Source organism: Coenobita brevimanus, chromosome 95 (genome assembly GCF_032717465.1).
Source record: "Coenobita brevimanus isolate Jiangsu-jjx chromosome 95, ASM3271746v2, whole genome shotgun sequence".
Lineage (NCBI taxonomy): Eukaryota > Metazoa > Arthropoda > Malacostraca > Decapoda > Coenobitidae > Coenobita > Coenobita brevimanus.
The window spans coordinates 30,216,992-30,233,030 of record NC_137048.1 but is presented as its reverse complement, the minus strand read 5'-3'; the positions used below and the strand labels follow the sequence as shown (position 1 = coordinate 30,233,030).

The 16,039-nt window shown below is 41.3% G+C and overlaps 1 protein-coding gene across 1 annotated transcript in view; it reads right to left on the bottom strand.

The window, feature by feature from the left end:
* Positions 1-16,039, bottom strand: part of LOC145413275 (cell adhesion molecule Dscam2-like) — a 700,221-nt gene that overhangs the window by 39,166 nt on the left and 645,016 nt on the right. The window contains exons 15-16 of the mRNA XM_080283003.1: positions 8,074-8,196; positions 4,992-5,198 (exon numbers count right to left, since the gene is read on the bottom strand). Of these exons, the coding sequence (XP_080139129.1) occupies positions 4,992-5,198; positions 8,074-8,196 (330 nt within the window). The remainder of the gene's footprint in view (positions 1-4,991; positions 5,199-8,073; positions 8,197-16,039) is intronic.

Below are 16,039 nucleotides of genomic sequence, written 5' to 3'. Positions count from 1 at the left end.
AAACTTTTGTACTATAGTGGAATTAAATGAACAGTTGTAGAAGAGACATTACTGGTAGTGAAAGAAGTGGCGGTGGTGATGATTGTGGTAGTAGTGGTGGTGGTAAGGCATGAAGAAGGAACTGTGTCAGTTGTGGTGATGGTTTGTGGTGGAAGTTGTGACTGTGGCGATGGTGATGGTAGTAGTAGCAGCGGGCGGAATCGTTAGTGGTAGCTGTGGTGGTCACTGTGGTTGTGGCTGCAGTGGTGACTGGTGGTGGCAGTGGTAATAAGAGTAGCAGTGGTAGTTGTGGTGTGATGGCAGCGATAGTTGTGGTATGTGGTGGTTGTGGTGGGGTGGTTGACGGCAGTAATTGTGGTAGTTGTGGTTGTGAGAAGCGTGAGGGGCAAAGTTATCTGGTGTAAGCTCCTTGATGCAACTTATCCCCCACAACTTAGACGGCTGGCAGGTCTCCATGTCTTCCTTGATACCCCTCCTTCCTCCATCCTTCCCTTCCCTTCCATCTTCCTCCCTTCCTTCGTCCATCCTTCCCTTCCCTTCCTCCTTCCACCCTTCCCGTCCCTTCCATCATTCTCCTCTCCTCCCTCCATCATTCCCTTTCCTTCCACCTTCCTCCCTCTTTCTCTACTCCTCTCCTCCCTCCATCATTCCCTTCCCTTCCACCTTCCTCCCTTCCTTCTCTACTCCTATCCTCTTTCCATTCTTCTATTTTCATCCCTTCTCCCACTTATCCCTTCTTCCCTCTATTCTTCCCTTCTATCTTCCTCTCTTCTTCCTCCACTCATCTTCTCTTTTTATTCCTCCCATTCCTTCAATCTCCCTCCCTCCTTTCTCTACCCACCCCCTCTCTCCTTTCTTCTCTTCCTTTCCCTTCCACCTTCCTCCCTTCTCTCCTTGATTACCCCCTTTCTCCATTCTTCCCTTTCCTTCCATCTCCCTCCTTTCTTTCCCTACCCATCCCCTCCCTCCACATTTTCCTTCCTTTCCAATGTCCTCCCTTCCCTTCTCGTAGGTCTTCGATTTTCTTCCTTTTCCTCGCCTACAAGTCTTTCTTTCAATCTTCCTCCCTTCCTTCCTCTTCATATCTTCGTTCCATCTTCCTTCCTCCCTTTGGTCTCCTTCAAGTCTTCCATTTCTTTCTCTTCCTCTTCCCTTCCATCTTACTCCCTTCCTTAAGCTTCATATCTTCTCTTCCTTTCTTCCTTCCTTCCTTCCTCTTCAAATCTTTCTCCTCTTCTATTACATACCACTCCTTTCACATGTGGTAGCTGTCAGTGTTGTGGTAGTAGTAGAAGCGATGGTAGTAGTGGTAGTTATGACGATAGTAATTGTGGTAGTTGTTATGGTGGTATGTATAGTTATGTACAGTAGAGTTGTGATGATAGTCTCAGCAGTAATGGTAACTAAGATGCTGGTTGTAGAGGTAGATAAGAAAGTTGTATGAGTGGCAGTGTGGTAGTTGCAGCAGCAGTAACAGCATTATTATTATTATCATTATTATTATTATTATTATTATCAGAAGTTATAGTGGTTGTGACATGGAGAAAATTTATGCGAAGTATGGTGCTGTGAGGTTGCGAAACATGGGCAGTAAAAGAGGATGATGTTGCGAAAAACTGAGCGAACTGGAATGAAAATGTTAAGACGGATGCGCACTCAGGGAGAGAATAAAGTGTGTAGATTTAAAAAGACGCTTGGAAACTGAGTGTGTTTTTGAGGTGATGCGCAAAGGTATGTAAGTGGTAGACAGAAGTTGTGATGAAGATAATGGTGGAAGTAATGGAGCCGTGATGATGGTAATGGAGGTAGGTGAGGTGATTGTAACTTATGGCAGAAGTAGGAATGGTTGTCACAGTGTTCGTTGTGACAGTGGCGGTAGTGGAAGTTGTGGTACCTGTGATGATGGTAGATGAAGGTGAAGTAGTTGTGTATTATAAAAGAAACATTCAGAGCTGTCATAGTGTTAGTTGTGACAGTCGCAGTGGTGGTAGTTTTGGTAATTGTGGTAGCTGTGATGGTGGCGGTGGTGTGGTAACTGTGGTGGTTGTGGTGGGGTGGTCGTGACAAGCGAGGGGGACAAAGTTATCTGGCGTAAGCTCCTTGACTCAACTTATCCCCCACAACTTAGACGTGTGGCAGAGCTCCCTTCCTCCCCCTTCCTTCTTCTTCTCTCCCTTAACCCTCCCTTCTCCTTCTCTCCCCTACCCCTTCCTCCTCTTCCTTCTTCTTCTCTCCCCTAATCCTACCATCTCTTCCCCTTTACCTTCTTTCTTCTTCTCTTCCTTACCTGTTTTTCTCTTCACTTCCATCCTTCCTCACTACTCCCATCCCCTTCCCCAGACCTTACTTCCTCTTTCCTTCCCCTAACATTTCTTCCTCTCCCTCATCTTACCTCTCCTCTCCCAGTCATTTCGTTCCTCTTCTCCCTACTTTCCCTTTTCTCCTCCCTACCCTTCCTTCCTAGTCCCTCCCTTGCCCTTGGTTTCTCTTCACCTTCTTCCTCCTCCTCCTCCCCTTCTTTCCATCTTCCCCGTTACTTTTCCTTTTCTTCCCTCTACGCTTCCCTCCTCTTTCCTTCCCCTAACCTTTTTTCCTCTTCCCCACCATACCTCTCCCCCCCTACCTTATTTTCCGTCTCTTCTTCCTACCTCTCCTTCGTCTTTCCTCCCACACATTTCTTTCCCCTGTCCTACCCTCACCCTTCTCTCCAGTCAGTATCTCTCAACACTGGCCACCGTACGATTTATTCAGGTTTGGGGCCACGTCTCAAGGTGAACAGGTTAGAAATACACTAGATTAATCCCTCTGCTACTATGACGCCTTTTACATTATATTTTACAGACGATTTTATTCAGCTGAGTGAGTCATGGTCCATATTCTCGTTGGGTAAGTCTCCCTAACACCTCTTCCTTAACGATTTATTTTCCAAACGGTGAAGAATAGGACATAAATCGGTAAAGAAGAGGTGTTACTAAGCTTCCTAACCGTACGAGAATACCGCCCACTGTCGAGGTTAATATAGTCATGATTAACCTTCTCACGGTCAGGACACAGGCATGCTGATCGTGCTGACAGGGACGCCTTCGTGTGGCAGCACTGATTTAACCACGCGGCTCCACTGCCCGGTTACACGAACGTCCCTCAACTTTCTCCCTATCCCCGGAAGGAGGATGGTGGACTGAAGGAGGAGGGTATCTTCAGCCTGCAGTCCACTGGGTCCTCGTTCAAATGTGCCTGAGGTTGCAACTGCTATTATTATTATTGCTGCTACTGCTACAAATACTACTTCTGCCACTATTATCATCATCATTACCAACACCACCACCACCACTACTACTACTTCTAAAACTACTACTTCTACTACTGTTATCATCGCCACCACGACCACCACCACCATCCCCACCACCACTACCACTACTACTACTATTACTACTACTACTACTATACTCCAGCTAATGCCTGACGATTTAATTTAGATGAGAATGAGGTACAGGAGCCAGAAAATTAAGAACTCTCAAAATACATTCACCTGCCTCATTAGCACACCTGAACCACAAATAGCACCTGGTCTCTTCAGGTACTTAACAGTAATTAAAATTCAAATTACTCTCACCATCCCATTTGTCTTTTTCTGTCTTCCTTGATTACTCTCAGAAACACCTGTAATTGGATCATTAGCTCACCTGAAAGTAATGTCATCTGCTTCACCAGAGCTGGTTTAATTACCCCTCACATACCTTTCACTGTTTTGCCCTCTCACGGTTAGGACAATTCTAGTACTCTATTCCAACTAACAACTCTAGTACTCACTGATGCAATACGATCTTATTTATTATTTATTTTACTCCATTCCATTCTCTCTCATGATGATTTTATTTGGCAGTAGGCCTGTAACTGGAAAGAGAACACTAAAATTATCTCGATCATGTGAGGGATAATTAAGACATCCCCAAACTCCATCTACTTACCTACTTATCTCCAATCTGCTTTACATATACTACCCCCCTACGACTTCAACCTTCTCACACTTTAATTACTTTCCCTTGATTACCATGATCTTCTGTACCTCATTAACCCCCAGCCCACCTCATTAACCCCTAGCCCAACTCATTAATCCCCGGCCCACCTCATTAACCCTAGCCAACCTCATTAACCCCTAGCCCAACTCATTAATCCCCGGCCCACCTCAATAACCCGTAGCCTACCTCATTAACCCCAAGCCCACCTCATTAATCCCCGGCCTACCTCATTAACCCCTAGCCTATCTCTTTAACTCCTAGCCTACCTCATTAACCCTTCCCACGGTCAAGACAACTCTAGTATGGACTCCTGTTGACGCCAGACGATTTCATTAAGCCTGTGTGGAAACCTAAATGTCTATATATCTATCTATCTATCTACTGCCAGACGCCTTAATCCCGTAAGGTGTGGCCACAAACAAATCGCCTCCATGTCGCCCTGTCCAACGCCATTTCACTGGTGGAGGAACTATAATCATTCTGCCTTAACTTGGCCCAGATTTTCGTCCTTTTGTAGCATATTTCACGAAGCTCATTGGCAGAACAACACAAGGGTGCGGCTCTACATCCTTTACATGACACTTCTTTGTGACTAGCATCATATTCTAATGTTCATCTATTGCCACAACTTTGCATTCAAGACAGACAGCAAATTTGGGCCAACCTGGTGTAAAAAGAGTTTAGTTAATCACCTGGGAGGACTCATTAACTCCCTTACACCTGGAAAATTAACATCATTAAACCTCCCATGGCTACCTGGAAGTATTCACCTGGATGCCCTAATTAACTCCCACATACCTGGATAATTAGCACCATTAACCCTCTCATGGCCAGAACAATTCTACTATTCATCTGCAAGGCCTAATTAACTGCCCTACACCTGTATAATTAGCACCATTAACCCTCTCAAGGCCAGAACAACTCTACTATTCACCTGCGAGGCCTAATTAACTCCCCTACACCTGGACTCACCGTGCACCTGAAGGTTAATTATCGAAGACAGGCCAGCCCCAACCCCATTAGACACTTCGCACAGGTAGTCTCCCTCGGCCTCCTCCGTCGCCGCCCCCACCAGGAGAGTCCCGTTGCTCCAGCTGCGGCTCAGAGGAACGCCCACGCCCACACCCACGCCCACGCCCACAGGCACGCTCACACCGCTGTACACGCCTTTGCTGGGTCCTGAAAAAAGAGAGGCTTTGGTTCAGGTTATATGGAGGAGTTTGTTATTTCTACATCCTCCCCCCTGCAGGACACGCACACATACACTCACACACACACACACACACACACACACACACACACACACACAGAAATTTCAGAAGTTGGTACTCCTAAGCTTCAACATTAATGCATTCCCTCCCTCTTATCCCTTCCCTCTCTCTCTCCCTCCCTCTCTCTTTCTCTCTCTCTCTCAACACGCATTCTCAAACAGGTCCTCGCAGCCTACATCACAGCCCTAATGGAACAGGCAGCGGATTGAAGAGGATGAGGGGGAAAAAAATAGTTAAAGTCAGCATTCCAGCCGATTCAGTGTGTTGAGGAAATCAGAGTGAGGGAAAATTAGGGTGTTAGTGAAATTGGTTAGGGATATTTAGGGTGTTAGGGAAATTAGTGTTAGGGGAAATCAGAGTGAGGGAAATTAGGGTGTTAGGGGAAATCAGAGTGAGGGAAATTAGGATTATAGGGAAATTAGCTAGGGGAAATAAGAGTGAGGGAAATTAGGGTGTTAGGGGAAATCAGAGTGAGGGAAATTAGTGTTAGGGGAAATCAGAGTGAGGGAAATTAGGGTGTTAGGGAAAATCAGACTGAGGGAAATAAGTGTTATGGGAAATTAGAGTGAGGGAAATTAGTGTTAGGGGAAATCAGAGTGAGGGAAAGAAGGGTTTTAGGGAAATTAGTGTTAGGGGAATTATAGTGACAAGCGACAAGTTAGTGTGAGAAATATTAATGTTAAGAGAAATTAAGGTGCAAGTTAGTGTTAGGGAAATTAGTGTTTGGGGAAATAAAGATAAAATTTTGTGTTTGGGAAATTAATGATAGGGAAATTACAGCGACAGGTGAGCGTTGGGGAAATTAATGTTAGGGAGAATTAGTATTTGGGAAAGAAAAGTGTTAGGGAAATTAGCCTGACAGGGACACTATAATTAGAGAAATTTGAGTTTTTGGAAATTTAGTGTCAAGAAAAATAAGTGGCAGGGAAAAATACGGGCCAGGAAAACACGGAAGTAGGGGAAATCAGTGCCACATCAAAGTCGGGGAAAATTAATGTCAAGGAAAATGAGAGTACAAAGGGAAAAATAACTAGTAAGAAAAATAAGAGTACAGAGAAATGAGTACAAAGGGAAAACTAACAAGTAAGAAAAATAAACGTCAAGGAAAATGAGTACAAAGGGAAAAATATCTGGTAAGAAAAATAAGAGAAGGAAAATGAGAGTAAAATGGGAAAAATAACTACTAAGAAAAATAAGTGAAGGTGAATAAGTCCTAAAAAAATAAATACGTCTAGGAAAATAAGTCCAGAAAAATAAGAGTTGTAAGGAATAAAAGAGCAATGGAAAATACGTAACAGAAACTAAGAGGGTCAAGGAAAATAATAGTCTAGATGAAAATGCCAAGGAAAAGTACAAAGAATATACTGACCCAAGGAAAAATAGTGCTAGGGAAAATAAGTACCAAGGAAAATAGGAGCGTCAAGGAAATTGAGAATAAGTGTGCTCTGGAAAATAAGGGCAAGGGAAAATAAGAATGAGAGAAATAAGAGCAAGAGGAAAGTAAAGAGTCGAGGGAAATCAGCAGTAAGAGAGCTCTAATCAAGGTGGCTGAGTCCACAGGGGAAACGACAGCACTCTCTCTCTCTCTCTCTCAAGATCTTCCAGTACTGATAACCTACATTTCCATCCTCTCGATTTATCTATATCTCAACATAATTCTAAAGATGACATTCCGTAGCGTCAACTTAGCAAATGCATTCCTTCTCTCTCTCTCTCTCTCTCTCTCTCTCACACACACACACACACACACACGTAACGTTCTCGCTTGCCATCTGGTAGACGGGAGTTCGCGCCTCGCTCAGGTTGCGAAAAGTTTCACTGACGAAGTGGGTGGTTACTGTCCCCCTAGAGCAAGGGGACGGGTGTGTGCGTGTGTGAAGGTCACAGCCTTGCCCTTAGATCGGACTATATGAGCTCTCAGCTCCCTTCCGGGAGGGTAAAAGCTGACGATCACGACCATCAGGTGATCCTGACCGACCCGGTGAATTACACACACACACACACACATTTTTCAAGGACCTCCAGGTTCCCCATTTTCGTCAAGGCTCCTGCGAAAACGGGGGAGGGAGGGAGAGGGGGGGGGACTCGCTCATTTATCGGGGAGTCGGGCAATCTAAAATCTTTTCTGAACTTTGCCGGCTGAAGAGACTAATTAGAGCCTCGCTGAATGTCATTTGGAAAGTTTGGGGAGGTGTGTGTGTGTGTGTGTGTGTGTGTGTGTGTGTGTGTGTGTGTGTGTGTGTGTGTGTGTGTGTGTGTGTGTGTGTGTGTGTGTGTGTGTGTGTTCTTAGCATTTCAGCTAACGCCAGTCGATTGACTTTAGCTGAGAGCGTGTCACAGGAGCCCGAGAGTGTTAATTAAATCCCCTGCATCAGTTATTAATGAAAGCTAAACCGTAACGCCTTCCCTAGTCAGCCTTATTCTCTCCTAGAACTTTAACATCACAAACTTTCACATTATCTCCAGCACTCCACTTTAGACTCACTTCCTAGCCAGAATCATTCAACAGATCGATTCCCCAGTCCTTCCGAACCTCACACCCACACTCAGACTTTAAAATTAGCACTACCATCCATACCCACACCCACACCTACACACCCACACCTACTACACCCACACCCCAACACCCATACCTACACATCCACCTAGTCTTGTCCTCCTACTAATGACGGTGGGCTGTGGATCTATGTCTCTCTCCAACACACCGACACTTACACACCCACACCCACTCCCACATCCACACCCACACTCACTCCCACACCCACACCCACCCACACACCCACCTGGTCTTGTCCTCCTCCATGTGACGGTGGGCTGTGGGAATCCCGTGGCCTGGCAGGAGAGAATGGCATCGTCCCCCCTGATCACACTGACGTCCTGGGGCAGCACCACCCAACGGGGGGGCACTAGGGGGGCGAAGAGGGGGGGGGGCGGGCAGAGGGGGAGGAGAAAAAAGGATATCTGTTAGTCCGGTGATGCCAAAAAGGAAGCATAATTAAGAGGACATTTTTTTTTAAAGCTTTGTGGTGGAAAAAGGAATACAGTTTATTATCGTAAAACAGCATATTTATAAAAGACATCTAAAAAGGGTATATTTAAAAAGGGCATATGTATAAAATAGGGCATGTATAAAAAAAAAAAGTACATCTATAAAAAAGGGGCATCCATTAGTTTGGTGCTAGCAAATTAAAAAAAAAAAAATGTTCAGAATGGCATCTACAAGACCCGTAATGGGAAAAGGGGCATAGTAAAAGAAAAAAAAAAAGGCATATTTAAAAAGAGCATCTGTTAGTCCCGTGGTGTGTATAGGGAGCATATCTGGCACAAGGGAGCATATCTGGGGGTAGAATGGAGAGAAAAGAGGATATATGCTAGTCAGATGAAGGGTACAGGAAGGCATACTGTTACTTCCCTCGTGAGAGACGGGGCAAATTTTAAAAGGGCATAGGTTACTGAGGCGAGGAAAAAAAAAAAAGTGTTGGCATGGGTGCCAAGTGGTATTTTTTTAGCCTTGTGATGCGAATAGGAGCATCCGTTGGCTCTGAGGTGCGAATAGGGTCATCTGTTGGTCTTCGGTGCGAATACGGGAATCTGTTAGTCTTGGGTACGAACTGGGGCATTTATGAGTCGGGATTCGAATTGGCTTACTTGTTACTCTTGGGGTGCGAACAGGGGCCTCTGTTAAGTCTTGTGGTACAATTAGCGGCATCTGTTTTGACCTAGGGTGCAAATAGGCGCAGCTGTTAGTCTCGGGGTTAAGCGTTTTATCATGATATTCTTTATTTCAGCAACCCTTTGAGAATATCTACTTTATTTTCTATACAAGAAGGATATCTCATAGTGAAAGGGGTAAAGGGGTAAATGAATGAATGAAGAGTTTATGATATTTGTAACAGGCTAAAAAGAATGGAAGGTCCGGTGCTATTTATCTACTTACTTATTAATCAATTTATCTGTTTATTTATTTAAGGAAGATTACCTCGTAGTGATGGTGATAAAGAATTACGTGGTGGGAGTCTATTATATCTGCAAAAATTAAATAAATAAATATATAAATAAATAAACATATATGGTACGCTATTCTTTATTTATTTACTCATTTATTAATTCACTGCCATATTGATTTATTTTGGAAGGATGGAAGGACATCTCGTAGTGAAAGGGTTAATGAATCAAATGGAGCAAAAGAAAAGTTTACAATATCTGACAAGCTAAAAAAAAAAAAATCCATGGTAAACGGTGTACTAAAAATTTGATGCTAGGAAGTAAAAGAGAAATGCCGACTCTTGTTTGGTCTAAAAAAAAAAAAAAAAACGTAAAAGAGGAGAGATGGTGAAAATTTCTGGCAGATGTGAAAGAGAAAAGATGGTGAAAGTTTTTGAAAGATGTGAAAAGGGAATTACGGTGAAAATTTCTGAAAGATGTGAAAGAGGAGGGATGGTGAAAATTTCTGCGAGATGTGAACGAGGAAAACAGAAATGGAAAGTGGGTAGAGTTCAGATATTTATACATAATTAAGTCTGCCCACACTTACAGGCCTAAAATGTTATAAAGAAAACTAGCAGCAAGGAAAACGTGAATTGGGCATGTGAAATAAAGATCAAAAATGTGGAAAACGGAGAAAAAAAAAAAAAAACATAAAAAAGGACTGGTAAAGATACAAAGCAACTCCAAAAGATACAAAAGAAACTCACACATACAACAAAAGTGAAACTAGCTGCAACAAATATGGAGAGAGAGAGAGAGAGAGAGAGAGAGAGAGAGAGAGAGAGAGAGAGAGAGAGAGAGAGAGAGAGAGACTCTAAAGAATGGCTAAACTTTTGGAATGAAAGACAATTAAGAAAAAAAATAAACACGAACAACATAGAAAAATGAAAACAAAAACAAAAGCTAAAGATATGAAAAAGCTAAAGAAACAAAACAAAATACTGCAAAAGGAGGAAGCTAAAAGAAAGAACCGAGAGGATGCTCAAAAGAAAGAAAACGGAAAAAGCAGAGAAAATAACAAAGGGAAACTTTTATAATTAAGGAAACTCTTGTTGTGAGGACAGTATTATGACTTCACACTCGCTAATGACTACTTGAGTGTGTTTACAGCACTCTTAATGAAAGGAAGAGGTGGTGGTGGTGGTGGCTGTGGTGGTGATGGTAATTGTGGTGGCTGTGGTAGTTGAGGAGGTTGTGGTAGTGGTAGCAGCGGTCATTGTGGTGAAATTAGTGGCTGTGGTAGTTGAGGAGGTTGTGGTAGTGGTAGCAGCGGTCATTGTGGTGAAATTAGTGGCTGTTCTGGTGGTGACGGTAACAATGATGAATAAAGTTAATGTGTATGGTAACAGTAATAATGGCAGTGATGGCAGTGGTAGTGGAGATAGCGGTAGTAGCAATATTGGAATGGAGGTAAATATGTCCATAGTAACAATGATAGTAACAGTAGTAATAATAGTGGTGATGATGGTGATAGTAGTGATGACCAATAGTAATAATAGCAGCAGATGGATATAAATAATAGTTCCAGTAGAGTGTAAACGAACTATTGATCAAAACAGCAGTTGGGAAAAAGCTTTAAAAGTACTGAAGAGAGCTTTGAACTAGTGTGAGGACGAGGTGATTAAAGAGTGTGGAAATGAGGGTAGGATGAGAGGGGCGAGAAATGAAAAGGGCAATGGAAATGAAAGGATAGGGAGCATAAAGGGAGGGGAAGGTGAGGGTATAGGAGGAGGTAGACAGATAGACTGCTAGACAGATAGATAGATAGGCATACTGATAAATGCGGAGATGCAGGGTTGGATGGGTAGATGAATAGATAGACATACATAAATACAGAGAGAGAGAGAGAGAGAGAGAGAGAGAGAGAGAGAGAGAGAGAGAGAGAGAGAGAGAGAGAGAGAGAGAGAGAGAGAGAGAGAGAGAGAGAGGAATTTTTGTCTCGTTTGGTGAATCTGCTGAGTCATTCGTCAAATCTAGATCAACCCCTTCAACCCAACGACGTATTTTTTGCAGTCTATCAATCTCCAGACGATTTTATTCAGCTTTGGAAAGGCTTTTCGAAAATAAGAAGGCAAATGCATCCTTTATCACCCTTTCACTACAGAAAGATCTACATCGACCTCCTCAGCGCATCTATCTATCTGTCTATTTGTCAATCTATCTATCGTTCTCAAGTCTACGCCTGTCTACAGCTATCTATCCGTTGGTCTGTTTGCCTGGAGCTTTATATCTACCCTTTTATCTATCTATCTGGTCTCTCTTCTTCCTATGAATCCCATCTCAGTGAAACTCAATAGAGGCAAAATGGTCTAAATCTAATATTCTGGCGAGAGAGAGAGAGAGAGAGAGAGAGAGAGAGAGAGAGAGAGAGAGAGAGAGAGAGAGAGAGAGAGAGAGAGAGAGAGAGAGAGAGATACATGTTTCAGACAACAATGGTTCCACTAATTCGTGGGAAGAAACAGGGAGGAAACACGAAATGATGCCTATCTGTTGTGTGTGTGTGTGTGTGTGTGTGTGTGTGTGTGTGTGTGTGTGTGTGACAGAGATGGAACTGGTAAATTGACTCTACATAAAAATTCTCACATTAGTATACAGAACTACACCACATACACATTATCATACAAATGTACACACACATATACAAACACCTAAACATACACATTAACATACACATAACCCTACACATACGTACACATGAAAACAAAAGGCAAGCAAAACTAACTACACAGACATAAATGCGAGGAAAAATTTTGGACACTATTTAAGTGGTTATGAATAAAAATATAAACATAAAGAAAATGTTCGTCAAAAAATGCTTCAATTAACAGGCTAATGGAACAACGAAGAACAAGAACTATAAGGAAAACGATGAAAACTTATGTATGTTATTAAAGTTACTGATGGGAGAACACGAGGGGGAAGATCAAGAATTAGATGGAGGGATAATAAGAAAATTCTGCATAACATCTGTCCATGGCGAAAGGATGAGGAGAATAACAGTAAGGACGAGGTGGACTCAAGCATTAAGTAGGATGGCTTGGACTGGTAGCACAGAGTGGAGTTAAACGGGGATAGGAGCTTGGATTCTGTGTGTGTGTGTGTGTGTGTGTGTGTGTGTGTGTGTGTGTGTGTGTGTGTGTGTTTACGGTCTGCCGAGATGAAGAATGGAATCAGATGTCTGGCAACTGAAAACCAGAAATAAAACTAGTATTACACACAGTATGGAAAAAAAAAAAATGGAATGCATTCGTCAGTTACTGTATTTTCTTCTCAATTCACACACACACATTCTCTCTCACTCGCTCTCTCTCTCTGCATCAAACTCTTTTAGCACTTACCGCTATCCTTAAAACCAAGAAACGCTAACTTCCCCACCCTCGCATTTCCTAACCAACCCAACTTCATCTCCGTAATGCAGCCTCACTCACTCACTCTCCCTTTCTCTTCGCAGCATTCCTCCTTCCCTCTCCCCCCTCCCCCCCGTCCCAGGCCTCTCTCTCTCTCTCTCCCAGCTCTAAACTCATTAAACTCTCCCTCCTAGTTTTATGTTAACAAATTGTCTCTCTCCGCATCCCCTCGCATGTTAATTCCTGGTTTCGTAATTTATCGGGTGTTTATCTGAAGCTCCGGCAGAGAAGGGGATATTTTATTAGTTCTGCTCATTTATTTATCTATTTTTATCTATTTCATTTTAGTCACATGCATTTTTTCTTTATATGTCTATCTATTTTATTTATTATCTACTTCTCATTTTTTGTTTAATTAGTTATGGAGCTCGTATTTATCTTGAGACATTGTGGAAGAAGGAATTTGGATTTTTTTTAGTTCTGGTCATTTATCTAAGTTCTTTTATTTTTAATTTCATACTGGCTCAATTATTTATCCGGTGTTTATCTGGGCAAGGAGATTTTTTTTTTGAGATATACAGCATACAGTAGAATTGTTATTGATTTTTCTCTTTTATTTTTCATTTAATATCATATATAGATTGTTCACACGACTAGCGAAGAAGGGATTTTTTTTTTTTTTAATTGTGGGTGTTCTTGCTATTATTTTTTTCTTTACACAGAATCCAAACTTCATCATTCTCATTATTCCTTGTTTTTGTGTTTGTATTTTGTCTTCATATTTTCCTTAGCTTTTCTTCATTAATCCATCAGCTTTTCCTTGCTTCTGTGCCTCTTATTATATTTGTCTATACTTGTTTTCCTTATCATATCTTCCTCACAAATTTCTCTTTCCCATTTTCCATGTTTCGAGGTATTTGCCTTCTCTTGACGTCCCCAAAAATTTCCTTGCCGTGTATTCATTATTTCCATTTTCCTGCTTGCATTTCCAATTTCCTGTTTTTCATAGTATTTCGCCATCAAAACTTTCCCCCTTCCCATTTATCTTCTATTATCTGTATTATAATCTGGTGTACGGAATTAATTTTTATTTTAATTTCGTTTTTCCTTCCTCTGTTCATCCTCATTAAAAAAAAAAAAAATCATAAAAATTTTGTATCTTCCTAAAAAAAATAATAAAAAATTTCCCCCTTCCACATATTTTCCATTTTTTTTTATTTCTTCCTAGAAATAATTCGACAATTTTCCTCCTTTACTTGTTTGTCATTATTTTGTACCTTCCAAAAATCTTCAAAAAAATCTCCCCCGTTTCTAATTATTTTCCTATTATTTGTGTCTCCCTGTTTTCCATGGTATTTCTTCATCAAAAATTTTTCCCCTTCTAAAAATTTTCCTTTAATTTTGTATCTTTCTAAAAAAAAAAATCATGATAATTTTCCCCCCTTTTATTTTCCTGTTTGTATCTTCCTGTTTTCCTTGGTGTTTCTTCCTGTTTTCCTTGGTGTTTCTTCCTGTTTTCCTTGCTGTTTTTTTCCCTGTTTTCCTTGGTGTTTCTTCCTGTTTTCCTTGGTGTTTCTTCTTGTTTTCCTTGGTGTTTTTTCCTGTTTTCCTTGGTGTTTCTACCTGTTTTCCTTCGTGTTTCTTCAAAATTTCCGCCTTTTTCCTGTCCCCTTAATTAGGACCATAAATTTTGAGGAAAGAATAAAGGCCTGACAATGGAGGTAAGAAAATCACATCAGGCGCCTTTCTTTCTCAATTAACACACTCGAGTTAGAGAGCACAAAGGCCTGAGAAAGAGAGAGAGAGAGAGAGAGAGAGAGAGAGAGAGAGAGAGAGAGAGAGAGAGAGAGAGAGAGAGAGAGAGAGAGAGAGCGGAGGAGGCTGAAGAAGGGCTGGGAAATGGAAAAATGTGGGGGGAGAGAGAGAGAGAGAGAGAGGGAGAGAGAGAGAGAGAGAGAGATCACAAAAGTAGACGGATAAACGAAGAAACAGTAAAGACAAAACTTTTTTTCCACACACAACAAAATATCTCATTATTATTATTATTACTATTATTAGTATTTTTACTCCCAAACACTTCCAGATATCTCTTCAAGGAACTTTACAATGAGCTGACTCGTAAAGGAAAAAATCTGAAATATAAGTATACTGTATGTGGATTTTTTTTTTAGTTATCCCCTTCCATTGAATTATATGTGTATTGAGAAGTTCTATTGCGTAAAGTAAAATTCGCTTTGTTAATAGTAAAGTTGATTTTGTTGGAACTGACTGTGTAGCCTTTCGGTGCATAATAATTTTGTGATGAGCTTGTAATGGGTACACTTGCAATAATAATAATAATAATGATAATAATAATAATAATAATAATAATAATAATAATAATAATAATAATAATAATGATAATAATAATAATAATAATCATCATCACCAAGACCCCCACCACCATCATTATTCATTACTTATTATTGTTGTCGTTGTTGTTCTTATTAGTCTTATTATCAATGCTATTCACTTCGTCCTTGCTTTGCCAACTACACGCATTTTCTGAGCTCTGAATGCTCTCCTGGAAAAAGAAGAGAAAAAATGAAAGAAAAAAAAGAGGGGGGAGGAGGAAGAAGACAGAAAGAGGAGAGAAAGGAAATTGCAAGAAGGAGAGGAAGGAGGGAGGAAGGAAAGGAGGAGGGAAGAAGGAAAAGGAGGAGGAGAAGTTGGGAAATGCAGAGGGAAAAAGGAAAGGAGGAGGGAAGAAAGGAAAGGAGAGGGAAGGAAAAGGGGAATGTAGACAGATGGGAAGAGGAGCGAAAAGGAATGGGTAGAGGAAAGAATGAAATAGAGAAGTATAAGGAAAGGAAGAAGTTACAAGGGAAGGAAAAACGAAGAAGGAAGAGGGAAGAGAGGGGAACTGGAGGAAAGGGGGAAAGTAGAAAGAAGAGGGGAAAAGGAAAAGATAAGAAGGAAAAGAAGAATCAACGAAAAACGAATGACACAAAGAAATAAGAGCAGGTGAAACAAAAGAGAGGAAAACGGAAAAAGAGAATGAAAGAAAGAGAGATTAAGAGAAACAAAGGAGCAACGTAACAAGAAGTTGGGTAAAGACGAGAGAAGGGAGAGGAAAAAGAAAATGAGAAGAAAAAAGGAAAATGGAAAAAGAAACAATGGAGATGTGAAATGAAGCAAAACAAAGGAAGAGAAATTTAAGAAGGAAACGGGAAGAAGGAAAACAAAACAAAAGAAGGAAATAGAAAGGAACATACGAAGGAAAAGGGAATAAACAGAAAACGGAAAAAAATGGCTAGTGAAAGTACGAGGGAAGATGAAGGAAAAAAGAAGGAAGTGAAGGAGGAAAAGAGGAAGAAGGAAGGATATGGAAAAAAAAAAGAAAGGAAAATGGGACGAGGAATACATAATAAAATAC